Below are 14,280 nucleotides of genomic sequence, written 5' to 3'. Positions count from 1 at the left end.
TTCTGCTCCAGTACTGAATGTTCTCTTTCCCCACAATTCTTGGTCCATCTTTGGCTTGTCCCCCCTCTCTGGAAGCTCCTTGGGGCACAGACCTTGTGTCCTTGAAGTCTTGCGAAACTGGGCGTATGTGTGCATGTGTATGTGATTAGAACATTCTTTACCCCAGGCCAAAGGTCCTTTGCAGATATGTTTCCCTTTCCTTTTCCATTCTCTTTTTGACCCTCTTCCACATCTGAGCATTGGCAGATATACTTTTTCTGAACAAAGGGATATATTTTTCATTTAGGCGTTTAATTGGACACATAAAAATATCAGAAGGGCTGCACATGGTCTGAGAAATGAATCTGCTGCCACTTTTCAGGAGCCTGAAGATCTTGGCTTGAGAGATTAGAATGACCCTGTTTTTAATCTATGAAATCCTAAGAAAGTGCTGCACACGCCTATCTCTGACCCTGTTGCCTTCCTCTCTCTCTCCCTCTTTCTCTCTGTTGTCAGGTTGTTGCTGAAACCCTGGTGAGTGCCTGCCATTTTTGTTGTTTGACACTTTATTCAGGAGTCATGGGGTGAACTCATACAACAGTGCCTTCCAAATCACAGGGAGGTTTTTTAGAGTGACCACTTGTGCACTGTCAAAAATGAGGACTTGACTTCGCACAAAATGTGCATTTGGTAATTTATATGTACATATAGATGCAAAATTGCTGAAGATTTAAATAGAAGTGCAATACATCTTGCCATAGTGGGAAGACTGTGGTCAGGTGAGCTTTGTGCAGACTCACATTGCTGTCCAGCTGCTAACGGCTAATGGGAAGCTTCAAGGCTCCTCCTGCTTTCCTTTTTTGGGCTCTTTACCTTTTAAAGTAGGCTTATGTTGGTCAGCTCTTAAAACAGCAAACTGTCCCTTGACAGCCCTTCAAAGGGAGGAATGTCTTCTGCTTAGAGTTGGGCACATGGCCACTCTGAGGTTTGCCAAACCCATCTTAGCCCATATCTCACTGGCTGTTGGGCCTACCCTACTGCCTGTATTCATCTGGCTCTCCAACCAAAGATAACCTGAAAACATTCCCTTACAGTAGTGGGGCAGGATAAATTATAAAAAATCTACTGTTGGCTTGTTTAGGCCTGACTTCTCGCCTGCAAAACTGGGAAGGCAAAGGAGGGGGAATGCTTCTTAAAGTAGCCAGAGAGGAGCAGAGAATGTCAAAAGTTTGCATAATAACTAATTAACTGCACAGGGAGGACAATTAAAAGCAATTGAGGAAATTGTTAGTGACCTGCTAAGTGTTCCAAAACATAAGAGTGCCATTAGATGTGCTGTACATTTCTCACTACATATGAAGCACATGGGAAGATGAATTGTCATTGCATTGTTGCATGTATTTATTGTCAAAGGGCAGTTTCATGCAACCTTTTTTGGTGTTTAGGAAGAAATGGTTGCTATTTCTCTGTGTTAATGTCCCACAGGTGACAATGCAAAATATGACCTCCTTTTTTACCTGTTGTGGCAAAATTTTAAAAAACCAGCTGAGTTGTCTGTTTAGGAGTAGGAAAAGATGTTAGAGTTACATATAGCCTTGAGGTGTTCATAAGCTTCTCGAGGGTGAGGGGTGTCTTCTGTTATAGACCCATTAGGCCAGGAGTGGGGAACTGGATCTGTCTGGCTTGCCACATTTCCCTCACCACCACAGGCCAAGTTTGACAAGTCAGTCACCTGACATCATTGCTGCATGTGGGCAAAGGCACATTGCTCTGCAAACTTCCAACAAAAAGTGGATTGTCAAGGCTTGCAAAGTGCCCTGCATGGGACTTTTCAGGTATTCCGATCAACTACAGCCCCCCTTTTAGCCCACCTGCATCTTGTTACCTGCCCCACACTTGATGTCCTATATGCCTCCTTGTGTAGGACCAATATGTGGCTTAACCAAAACAGCCTTGCAGGCCAAATGGAGAGGCCTGTCAGAGCCCTAATGATTAGGGAGTGTCTCTCAGTCATAGTCACATGGAACCTTTTTGAGCCTGATGGTGATCTCTCACTGGATCAGCTCAAATGGCAATATGTTTAGTACACTTGGAGAGAGAATCCTACTTGGGCAGACTTCTACTTGTTGCCAGCCTTCTCATAATAGTCACAGAAGCTTTTGCTGAGCTGCTTTCACAATCTTTGCTGTCATATTAATGGAGGAATACATAGCAACCTTCTTACAGGAATGCACTGGTATATAGGCTCTCAGGAATCAAAAGGAATATATTTCACTAGCCTGTATCCTTTGCTGTTCTTCCCCATCCCTTCAATCTTCTTTGGTTTCGCAGAAATTGTCCGATGTTTCCGGTGATGATTCGACATCTCTGGAGACACGCTTCATGACCATCTTGTGTACGCAGAGCTACCCCCAGCTCCGGAGAGGTAAAAAGGGAGGGAGTGGTGTGTTTGTTGAATGTTGTGGAGCCCGTGCCTAGATGCAGACTCATTGACCTGACCTTTCTCAGGCCGTGTTATTGTAGTTTGGAAAAGGGCAACTATTACCTCCTCAGGGGCTCTGAAGGAAAGAGGCTGCTGATGCAATTGTTGTGCTACAAAAAAGAAAGAAAGAAATTCTCCTTTAGCTCAAGAACACCTGCTCCTCTGATGGAATTCAGGGTTAGGAGGTTTGTTTCACTAACTGTACTTTTCTGTAGAACATCTTGATATTTGATACTTCCCTGTGACAGCACCTAATCGCCCTTGGACATACTTGACCTTGCCTAACACACTGTAGCTTAGCTTTTAGGTCATTCCAAAACCGTAGAGGGTTCTGATTTCTTATTCTCTACCTTCAATCCTTGTAGTCTTCCAGGAGTTTGTTAAGATGACGAACCATGATGTGGCACATGCCATCAACAAGCGGATGTCTGGAGATGTGCGCGACGTCTTTTTAGCCATTGGTGAGTGTCTCTTGCACGGGCGTAAAAAAAAAAGAGGTTTGTGCTTTCCTTGCACATTGAGTGTGGACTTCAGCAAACCTTGCCCTGCCGAACTTGCTCTTGCAACTAGTCCACCTCAACAATCAACCAATTTTTTTATAATATTGTAAACTGCCCTGAGATCTATGGGTATAGGCAGTATACAAATTTAATAAATAAAAATGTTAAAAATAAAGTATTTCACAGAATTCAGCTATTCCAGTGAATGGTATTAATGTCTAAGAGAGGCTATATGGGTGACTTGCTATGTATCCAGTGGGGACTTAGCTATTGGCCTGCTGAGGAAGGAGTGGTATGTGGGATGCCTCCTAACCAGCTGAAATCTTATGTTGGCACACTATGCACCTTTACCAACATTTGTCTGCATGTTTCCAGCCTTTTTTTTTGTACAGCTTTGAGATCTAGAAACTTGCTCTTGGAGATTGCTGTGCAGATTTCAAACACCTTTGGCTGAGACTTGGCTGTTAGATAGAATCAGTGAATAGGATCTCACTGACACCGTAACCTTTGGCATGGCTCAGCCGTATGTCATATAGGTCTTAGAGGCTTCAAGCACTATCTCTCTTTTTCAGCGATTTTCTGCTTGGTTGCAGTATGTTGATTCCCTCAGGCTGGCTGACCTGCCTGCAATCTTGTTATCCTGAACAGACTTTTAAAAATGTACCTTCACCAAGACTAACAGGAAATGGCTGCCACCCGCTGCGAGCTTTGCCACCACTGAGCTCGAATGTGGCTTCTTCAATGGCTGCTTCTCTAGTCATCTTGTAGCGTGTTAGTGGGCCTGTTGAATTCACTACAGACCCAGAGATCCCCTCCAGTGGTGTCCAGAGAAGGATGCTGGATAGACAAGAAGCCTGGAGAACAGTCATGAGAGAAGCAACACCTGCTGGATGCATTGCCCCTTGCTGCATAGTTAAAACATTTTGCAACATCCTTGCACACTTAAATTTTGCAATTCCCTCACAGAGCAGGAAGTGGCTACCCAACCATCCATATGGCTTTCCTCCTACTGCAAACAACAGAATCATGTGCAGTTTTTCAAAAAATATATATGGTTTTTTTCTTTAATGGAGATGAGGCAACCACACTATACATTTAGAGCCCTCTGCTTGCAAACCTGGGCTCTAGAAACCTACATCCATCTGTGATTGACCCAGACAGCAAACATGAACCATTTCTCCCACCCTGTCGACCAAATTTGGACATTCATAGAATCATAGAATCATAGAGTTGGAAGAGACCACAAGGGCCATCGAGTCCAACCCCCTGCCAAGCAGGAAACACCATCAGAGCACTCCTGACATATGGTTGTCAAGCCTCTGCTTAAAGACCTCCAAAGAAGGAGACTCCACCACACTCCTTGGCAGCAAATTCCACTGTCGAAGAGCTCTTACTGTCAGGAAGTTCTTCCTAATGTTTAGGTGGAATCTTCTTTCTTGTAGTTTGGATCCATTGCTCCGTGTCCGCTTTTCTGGAGCAGCAGAAAACAACCTTTCTCCCTCCTCTATGTGACATCCTTTTATATATTTGAACATGGCTATCATATCACCCCTTAACCTCCTCTTCTCCAGGCTAAACATGCCCAGCTCCCTTAGCCGTTCCTCATAAGGCATCATTTCCAGGCCTTTGACCATTTTGGTTGCCCTCCTCTGGACACATTCCAGTTTGTCAGTGTCCTTCTTGAACTGTGGTGCCCAGAACTGGACACAGTACTTCAGGTGAGGTCTGACCAGAGCAGAATACAGTGGCACTATTACTTCCCTTTATCTAGATGCTATACTCCTATTGATGCAGCCCAGAATTGCATTGGCTTTTTTAGCTGCCGCGTCACACTGTTGGCTCATGTCAAGTTTGTGGTCAACCAAGACTCCTAGATCCTTTTCACATGTACTGCTCTCAAGCCAGGTGTCACCCATCTTGTATTTGTGCCTCTCATTTTTTTTGCCCAAGTGCAATACTTTACATTTCTCCCTGTTAAAATTCATCTTGTTTCAATACAGTAATTGGGGGGGGGGTGCTTTCCAAGTGCTGTCTTTTCCTCTCCACTCCTTTCTTTCTACAGACAAACCAAAAAAGCAACCTGAGACACTGTAGCTCTTTAAAAACATGGGTGTGGGGGTTGATTGAGATGGGACTTCCTGTACAATGTTTTCATGTTGCACTGCTCTTCCTTTCAAGTGCGGAGTGTCAAGAACAAGCAAGCTTTCTTTGCCGACAAGCTGTACAAGTCCATGAAGGTAAAAACTACATTCCCTTTGCTGTTTTGACTCTCACCAGGAAAGGGAAGGCTAGATCAGAAGCTTTTTAATTACAATAATAAGCATCTGATTGCAAAGTAGGAGTTGGGGTGGTTTCCTGAACGGACCTGCATTTGAGAAGGCCAGGGATGGCTAATTCCTGCTTGTGATTCACTGAAACAATCAGGAGGCCCCTTCAGCAAATAGTCTGTTGCTTGTTCGAAGGGAGTCAATTTGGAGAATTTGTCAGTGAAACAGATGCAGCAATGAGAGTCACAGTGCTAAAGGCTTGCATCGTTCTCCCATTTCAAATATAGAGCTTTGCTCTAAAGAGGTTGCGTGGGGTAGCAGCAACAACCTGAGGCGGCATTGGTATGTGCCCAGCACCAGCTCATCTCTCAATGCTGATGTTCATTAGCAGAACAGAGCATGAAGCTCCCATTCTACCATCTGCCAAGTATCACTGTAAACAAAAGCACTCTACCTCTGGTTGATAGAGCTGGTTGCCACCTTTTCAGAATATTTTGCTGATAGCAATGTGCGGGAAAGTCCCCTCACTTCCTGCCCTTGCTCTCTCTTTAAAAAAATAAATAAATTCTTACTGGTTTTTTGATCTCCCAAGGGTGCTGGCACAGACGACCGAACTCTTATCAGGATTATTGTCTCAAGGAGTGAAATTGATCTGCTCAACATCCGGCGTGAATTTTGGGATATTTATGACAAATCTCTCTATCACATGATCGAGGTAATGAGAGGTTCTGGTTTTTGCCAGCACAAAAACCAGAACCTCATGTTTGTGTGCAGTGAGCTGTGCTGACCTTTATGATTTGTTTCATGTACATCTTCGACTGGCTGTACTCACAGCAGCCTGTTCATACCAGGTGAATGTTCCACCCAAGCATAGGTGGCAAAAAGAATGTGCAGTCATAGTAAGACTGCTTCACACCATTAGAATTTCCTCCATAGAGATGTGTCTTCCTGTAAGAACAACCGTAGACTAAAATTTGACGCATATGGGCATATGTGCTTTACCACGATAGCATCTAATCAGACAGCTGCTATGAGTAGCAGGTGCCTGATCAATGTGCTTGTACACTTCCAAAATTACCTGGGCTTTTTCCTAGACAGAGAATGAGCAAAACTGTAACCTTCAAAAGCGGCCCTTCAGGTTTCTTTGAAGAATAACTCACCAGCAAACGACATTAAGGAGATGCTAAAGGCAATATAACATCCACATTAAGAAATGATATCATTTTATGCTATCTTAATAGTTACAGCTTATGCTAAAGAGTCCTAGTAGTTTGGGGCTTCTCCGGCACAAAGTAATGATAGTTAAATCCATTTAAAGGCTGCAGTGTAGATACATCAAAAGACACATGTTGGAGTTGCCTTAAAAAGATCATTTTTAAGTTTCTATACCCTCCGATTTACCAGTGAGGCTGATCACTTGTAGGCATTTCTGGTTTTCATTTTGTCTTCCTTTCTTTTTGCAGAAGGACACCTCTGGAGATTACCGCAAAGCCTTGCTAGCCATTTGTGGGGAAGAAAAGTAACCAGCAGGTGACTCTTGTGGAAGCTCGTCCTCATGTCTGTGCCGGCGTCACTCGCATATGTGTAGCCTAGATATATCACTGTTGCTTTTAGAAGCATCAGGGGATGTTTTGGATCCACTGAGAAGATTCACATTGGCTGGGAGGGGGGAAGATATTGCAGAAGAGCTTAACACTGCAAACAACAAAGACCACGGGGATTGCTCAGTCCAGTGAGTGGGAGAGTTGTCTAAACTGGTGCAAAACTAAGTAATGTACACAAGTCCAATGAAGTAGCACTGTTATAGGTATTTTAAACCAAAGAAATAAAATGTTACACGTTGCTGGCCACTGGAAGGCTCTGGTCTGCTTTTTCCCTCTTCTGTTGTTCGAAGAGAACATGTAAACAAAAGACACTAATTGTCAGTAAGGTGCTGGGCGTGCAAAAAGCTCTCACTCACATAGTTCCTATGTAGCAGTTCACAACTGTGAAGTCACAAGTGGTGACCCTCTCTTGAGTTGGGCAACTGCCTTACACAACACAAAATGAATGATATTTGGGGCCTAGTTTCCTTACACTGGACATCAGAGAAACTTGAAGGCAATATGGCTCTTCTCTGCTTTTGAGTCTCCAAAGCTTAGTGTGGCAGAGATGAGACCTGACCTGTCTCCCAAGCCTGGAGAAGAGAAGAGCTCCGCCCCCATCAGCTTGCAGTGAGCCAGTTGGTATGTTTCAGTTTCTCGTTTTTTCATTCTTTCTCCACGTTTCCACATCACTTTTTTTTTAAAAAAATTACAAAGTCCTCATGAAAATTCATCAGCATCTTTTTGAGAATTAAGAAGACTTGATTATTATTATTATTTTTAGTACCTCTCCAGTTAGATTCTGTGTGTCAGGGAGGGGCAGGGGATAATAGTGACAGACCCTCACAGAATTGTCATCATAAATAAGAACTGTATATTTTACATACCCACATTTAAATGGTTGCTTTTAATGAAGCCGTTCTAAGCACCAGTATTTTGCTTGTGTGAGTTCAGTTCCCTCAAGCAATTAGCTGGCCGGACTCTCATTTACCAACAAGATAAGCATGATATTCAAGTTACTCGATAAAACAGCAAATGTACAGGAGCTTTCCAAAGCTAGGAAGAGTCAACAAAGAGGCTTGTAAGTGGCTTGCTGATTATTTTATTTGTTCTGGCCTGAGGCCCAGCTGTAGAATCACTCACAACATGACCTCAGTTTCCACCAGAAACCATAAGCTTGAAATATTTGTTCTTGCACATGAGGATTTTCCCCAAGCTGCATGCATAATAATATATTCAGCTCATCCTTATCCCATTTCCGGTTTTCATTTGGGCAGAAGGCTTTAGAAAAGTTACTTATGACCACGTGAAGGCCCAATGTGGAAGACTTTTGTTTGTGAAGGCCTCTAAATCTGCTTGCAAGAACAACGGGGGGGGGGTCACAGACCTCTCAATGAACTAAGGGGGCTTGAAGCATGGGCCAAGATGGTGCTCTCGCTCATTTCTTCCTCAGCTTCCTAGACTGAGGTGGTCCAGAAAGGGGACCATACACCACTCTCCTCCCAAACACCACTCCCTCCCCCATTTTATCCTCACAGCAACTTTTTGAGGTGGGTTACGCTGAAAGACCATGACTGGCTCACAGTCAACAACTTAGCTCCATGGCAGTGTGGAGATTTGAACCTGGGTCTCCCTAGCCCAAGTTTGACGCACCTAACTTAAGAGACACATGGTGCTGAATTTGTGTGGAGCTAAAAATGTTCAGTCATTTTGATACATCCATCTTGATCGTATCCTGCTGTCAAATAAAAGGTTTGTTCCAACTGTCTGTTCCTCACACAGCTTTTCTCCCTCAGCTAAGCTCCAATATGAGAAGGGTCTTGCGTAGGAGAGAAATAACAGCGAGGGGCTACAGAGGGAAGATAACGATGGGGAAATGGTCTGCATTCCTCACCCACATGCCTCTTTTGTTACCAATATGTGACCACCTCTAAGCCCCTCACCTCTATTATTGGGACCTTTCTATATTATTTCACATGCATCTGCTGCCGAACCCTTCGGTCTCATTGGAAGCAGTTGTCAGTGATGTCAAAAGTGACAATTGGGGTTATTGCTCATGACTTCCCCCAATTGTGATCTGCCCATGGCTTTCTCAGCAGTGGCCCTGTTGCTTTGGAGGTGCAGTCTCCATCCCTTGCAAAATTGAGGAGGACTTTTAAGACTACCTCCTTTCAGTGCCTGGGTTTTCAGGTTGCTCTGTTGCCTTATTAGATTAATCTATGCAATGATTTTTATTTATTTTAAGAAATGTAAAAATTTTAGTTACCACAGAATTTATTTTGTGCAGAATATTTCTCGGGAAGCGGGGTATACATTTATTAAATAAACTTTTCAAATCCATTGTCCTCAGAATGGACCATTTGCTGCAACAAAGGGGCGCCACACAGTGATCCATGAGGAATAAAGGCCTCTCCCACTCAGTCACAGCACGTTTGAATCCAAAGATGTTTAAATATGGAAACTAATTTCTTACAACATACTGGGAAGGACCACCTAACAGCTGCATATATAACTGCTTTAGGGACCACGTCTGAGCTGTAGGCTGCCAGCTGGCCGTCTCTGAGTTAGAAATGGAGCAATATTTTTTTTTCTACCCCCAGCCCTATCAAATATGAATTGAGGTGTGGTGAAAACATGTTGCTCCTAAGGAATGTTTTGGAAAGGGTTGTGTGTGCATGAAAGGCAAAGCTGACAATCCACATTTTAACATTCAAAGGGCCCCGCCCTGAAGAAAATATCAATGTTCCGCTATAGTGAGGTGCCAGTTCCTCTTTCCTGGTTGTACCTCTAGTCTCTTCTTTTCCCCAGCTCCTACCTCCGCTAAGGGCTGTGCTGCAACAGGAAAGAATGTGTTAGTGTTTAGGAGAAATGAGGACAGAAAATAATGCATTTTAAGGAAGGCAAGGGAAAACTGAAGTCATGAGAAAAACAATACCCTAAATAGTTCCCACAGGAAAAACCACCGTTGCTAAAGGTCACAGGTTCACAATCGCATCTAGCTGCGTTGCATGTCCTCGTTTCAAATTGGGCAGCCCAGACAAAACTTCCAGGAAGAGCTAAATTATTGTTTGTGTGTTGCAACATTTAAAACAAAACAAAAAAACCTCCACCAACTATAATTCTTCTCTTCATGCTGCATCCAGATGTCTGGAGCATATCGTCCCTGAGTCAGCGGGCAACAATATTTCACATCAGTTTTGCCACTAGCAGACTCTAGAAGGAATGTTTGCTATGGGGCAGGAATGGGGAAGCTGCCGCCCTCCATATGGTGTTGGACAACAACTCCACCCCCGCCACCCATAGGCCAAGCTTGCTGTGACTGGAAACTGATTTACCAGAGGAAGAAGTAGCTGGAACCAGTGCTTGCCCCCCCACCCCCCTAAAATGTTTAGGGGTACTCTCATTTTTCCTACTCATATTGAAATACTGCCCCTCAATGAGGCCAAACTTAGATTCACAAAATGTTTAGGGGTATGAGTCCCTCCAGAAAAAAAGCACTGGGCCTGGAACTTAAGTAAACCAGTGACACCCTTGGAACTTGGGTGTTGCAAAAGTACTTCCAAGGTTGCAGGATACAGCATATCCTTTTAAGTATATGCTAGTCACGCCTTCTGGTTTCTCTTCCTCCTCACCTGTCTCGACTTCTGCCATCATCTGTATCAAGCTACAGATTCTGTAAATATCAGCTCTGATGAGAAAAACTTGGGAGTTATCTTAGCATCTTCTTCTTTGATGAGAGCAAACGAAACATATAATCCTCACAAGATAACATCATCTTTGCACAGGAGCCGAAACATAGCAAAGAGCTGCTGGGTAACATATGCATTGTTTTGGAATCTTACTACAAGAGTTGTCACCTAGTCATGCCGGGGGAGGAGCGGGGGGTTCAAATGCTATTTTTAAGGTGTTCAAGACACATATCTTGCCTGTAGGGTTTTACTATGTATGAACCTGCTCACCCTGGCAAATGCATTCCAGCCACTGAATATACCTGCTCAGCCCAGAGGGTTTCATCTTTCATGCCATGATGATACCAAGCATTAGGTCATAAATAAGGCAGATTCTGAAGGTGTGCGAGCTGAGCCATATTAGCGAGTTGAATTCAATTAGAAAGAAAGAGATTGCCAGGAGGCAGCATGTTCTAGCTTAGAAAGAAAGAGATTGTCAGGAGGCAGCATGTTCTAGCTTAGAAAGAAAGATTGTCAGGAGGCAGCATGTTCTAGCTAATAAGTATTTAGACGGCATGGGGGAGAAGATAGGGCTCCTGTGCCTTTAAGAAGAGTTTGGATTTGATATCCCGCTTTATCACTACCCGAAGGAGTCTCAAACATTCGGCTAACATTCTCCTTTCCCTTCCTCCCCAACAACAAACACTCTGTGAGGTGAGTGGGGCTGAGAGACTTCAGAGAAGTGTGACTAGCCCAAGGTCACAGTTGCATGTGGAGCAGCCGAGACGCGAACCCGGTTCACCAGATTACAAATCTACCGCTCTTAACCACTATACCACACTGGCTCTCTTTAATGCTTGTGTAAAAGAAATGGGAACTTCATCTGGTGTTGCTCCCATGACAAATAGCACTGGCTGAAATTCCCTCTCCTATTCAAGGTCCTTCTCCATTCCTTTTACCTGGCCCCTCTAATAATGGCTGCTGCATGCACACCCTACATTTAAAGTATCGTGATTCCTCCAAAGAAGCATGAGATTCACACCCTAAGGTACAAATAAAAATTATTTAAAAATCCTTCAGAAAATTGACTTTGGATGCTAAAAATGACTTTTAATTTATCTCCAGGGTGGTGCAATACCCAAGCCAACAGACTTTTTGTTACTTGGATTAATTTAAGAAGTCCAGAACACACTTTTTTAAAAGAAGATCTGCGTAGGCCCAAACCTTCTTTTCTGGTTAATTTGAATTCTGTCATGTCATGAACCACATCCCAAGATTCCTATGTGCATCAGGAAGCACCCATAGAGTCATAGAATAGTTGAGCTGGAAGAGACTACAAGGATCATCTAGTTCAAACCTCTGCAAAGCAGGAATCTTTCACCCATTTTGCACACAAAAGAGGCGTGCTCAATTGGCTTGCCATACGCTGCTTGTGGGTCATCATCTCCAAGCCTTTCAGGCCTATACCATGCAGATTGATAAACATTTTAATAGGCCCTAAATCAGGGGCGTAGAACCTCCCTACATCCTGTCCTAATAAATACAGTAAAAGAAGTTGAGATGCAAAGCCAGTGAGGGGTGGGGCCTGGAGACAGAAGGCATGGCTGGGGGGAGTCATGGTGGGCCAAATCCATTAAGTTCCATACCCCTTCCTTAAGTTGAGCACGGGGTGTCCTAATCAGTAACGAAACCTGTGCAATTTAAAAAAACAAAAAACAGCATGATACTATAGAGAGACATTGAAATAGAGAGCTGGCTTATACTGAATCAGGCTACTCCTATCTGCTCCAGTTGGCAATAATTCCATGAGATATTTGGCAGATAGATGCCTTGTCCAGTTATGCTGTCTGAAACACTTTTACCTGGAAATGTCAGTGGTTGAAATGGGGACCATTTTCTACCACCCAGCTATGTCTCCAAGATGTCATAATGGCAACATAAGCCACTATGCCTGGCTGTGCAAGTATTGAGGGTTTGGGAGCTGATGAATTTTCTCAGAAAACGTGAGTAAGGTTTCCTGCAGAAATGTCCAAATGGAATGGTCAATCTGCGGTAGCCATAAGCTTTTGCATAGATGGTTCCTCTCAAGTGGGTCTGGTAGTGAAGTTGCCTTTAGTGCTTTAGGTTCTGATTTCCCCATTCTTCTCCTTCCTTGGACTTCTAATACTGCTTTCTCCTACCTCAGTGGTGCTCTTTTCATTCCCCTGGGCCACTAGGCCACCTTCTATAAGTTCACAAGAATCAATTGTATTGGGCCTGTTCAGAATGCACTCAGGTTAACCCAAGTACATGATTTGCATATCTCTGTGTTCTGGAAATCCCCTTCTCTTGACCAAAACTTCCTCCCTAGGCTCAGAAGGCGTCATCATTTTGTTTCGCTGCTTTATTTCAGACCAGAGCAACCAAACAGAGCAAACTGAAGGGGTAAACAAAACCCACTCCTGATGTGAACTGGCAGGCAGTGCAAACAGCTTTCTTCTTGACTTTGTGGGTTCACCCTCTTTTTAGTTACCTAACATCCATCCTGTTACGCAGAAGACAGCTTTTCTTTCCAAAATCAAACTGATTACGAAGGATGTTAATGCTTCATTCCATGGTGGTGGTGATAGCATTATGGCAAATTTGTGCCACCTTTCGAGTTGTGAATTTCTCCCTATATATAATAAAAATGTAAGAATGTCATCACGCAAGCCCCATTGGAGGATTTCTGGTGCCACATCACAATCCTGGAGTTGTATGAGGTCAGGGCGGGATTGGGGAGCAAATGCGAAGGCAGGTTATACTACAGCAGTGGCCACAGCAAGAGAGTGACAATGCAGAAACACTGAGAGGGGGGAAGTGGTGGTTATAAAAGTTTGAGTAAAGTAGGAATTGGCAAAACTCAGAAGAAAATAGCAATTGTAAGCAAAGACATAGGTTTGAAATAAAGTACTTTGGAATACATCAGGGATCTGCATCCTTCATCCTTCACATGAGGCAACAGGATGAAAACCTATATTTGTAATGAACTGCACCATTTTGAAGAGAGTAAAATTTTCCTCTTACAATCATATTTTTAATCTTATATTTTGCGTTTTATTTAATTCATCATTACATTTATATCCTGCCTTTTCCTTCAAGAAACCCAAGGGGGCAGATATGATTCTCCCTGTCTCCATTTTATCCTTACAACAACGATCCTGTGATGCAGGTTAGGCTCAGAGACAGTGAGCAGCCCTAGGTCACCCAAAAAGCATTGTGCCATTTTATGTTTCAGCAGTATGCGCCACCTTGATATTTTATGATGCAGCCGTGTAGATATAGATTAGATATAGATATAGGTAAGTGGAATGTGGCGCCGTCTTGACATCCATTCACCTGAAGTGCACACATTGCCCTGTTCTTCCTGCCTGCTCCTTTTACCTCAGAGCTGTTACCTCAACACTGTCTGACATTGAGAAATAGGAGCCAATGCAAAGGCCAAACAATGTAGGTTTCCCCCACTGCTTTCAGAGACAGAGCTAGACACATGCCTCAGTGCTTCCTTCTAACCTACCAGGAACAGGTCTCGGTTAATTCTGACAGACCAGACAACTGAAAGCTCTGTGCTGGTGACATCTGAGCATTCACTCAATCTGGCCTGCTGTGGTGTGTGTGTGTGTGTGTGTGTGTGCCCAACAACTGGTGTTTCCAATCTGCCTCTGGCACCATAGAGAAGTTGCAAGGCTACATTCAGACAGCACTTTATTCCATTTCCCCATTGTTTCCTTATCCAATAATTTTGTGTTTTATGTGATCTTTCCCGCAACGTAAAAGCCACTT

The 14,280-nt window shown here is 43.6% G+C and overlaps 1 protein-coding gene across 1 annotated transcript in view; it reads left to right on the top strand.

Moving 5' to 3' along the window:
* Positions 1–7,078, top strand: part of LOC309361646 (annexin A6-like) — a 21,394-nt gene extending 14,316 nt beyond the window's left edge. Inside the window, exons 5-10 of the mRNA XM_081896722.1 lie at positions 496–513; positions 2,311–2,404; positions 2,827–2,922; positions 5,140–5,198; positions 5,821–5,943; positions 6,692–7,078. Of these exons, the coding sequence (XP_081752848.1) occupies positions 496–513; positions 2,311–2,404; positions 2,827–2,922; positions 5,140–5,198; positions 5,821–5,943; positions 6,692–6,751 (450 nt within the window). The 3' untranslated portion in view covers positions 6,752–7,078. The remainder of the gene's footprint in view (positions 1–495; positions 514–2,310; positions 2,405–2,826; positions 2,923–5,139; positions 5,199–5,820; positions 5,944–6,691) is intronic.
* The last annotated feature ends 7,202 nt before the right edge of the window (positions 7,079–14,280 follow it).

Source organism: Podarcis melisellensis, assembly GCF_964234715.1.
Source record: "Podarcis melisellensis genome assembly, chromosome: 2".
In the NCBI taxonomy this organism is placed as follows: domain Eukaryota; kingdom Metazoa; phylum Chordata; class Lepidosauria; order Squamata; family Lacertidae; genus Podarcis; species Podarcis melisellensis.
Note: the sequence above shows the minus strand (reverse complement) of the source record. Positions and strands in the feature narration are given on the sequence as shown.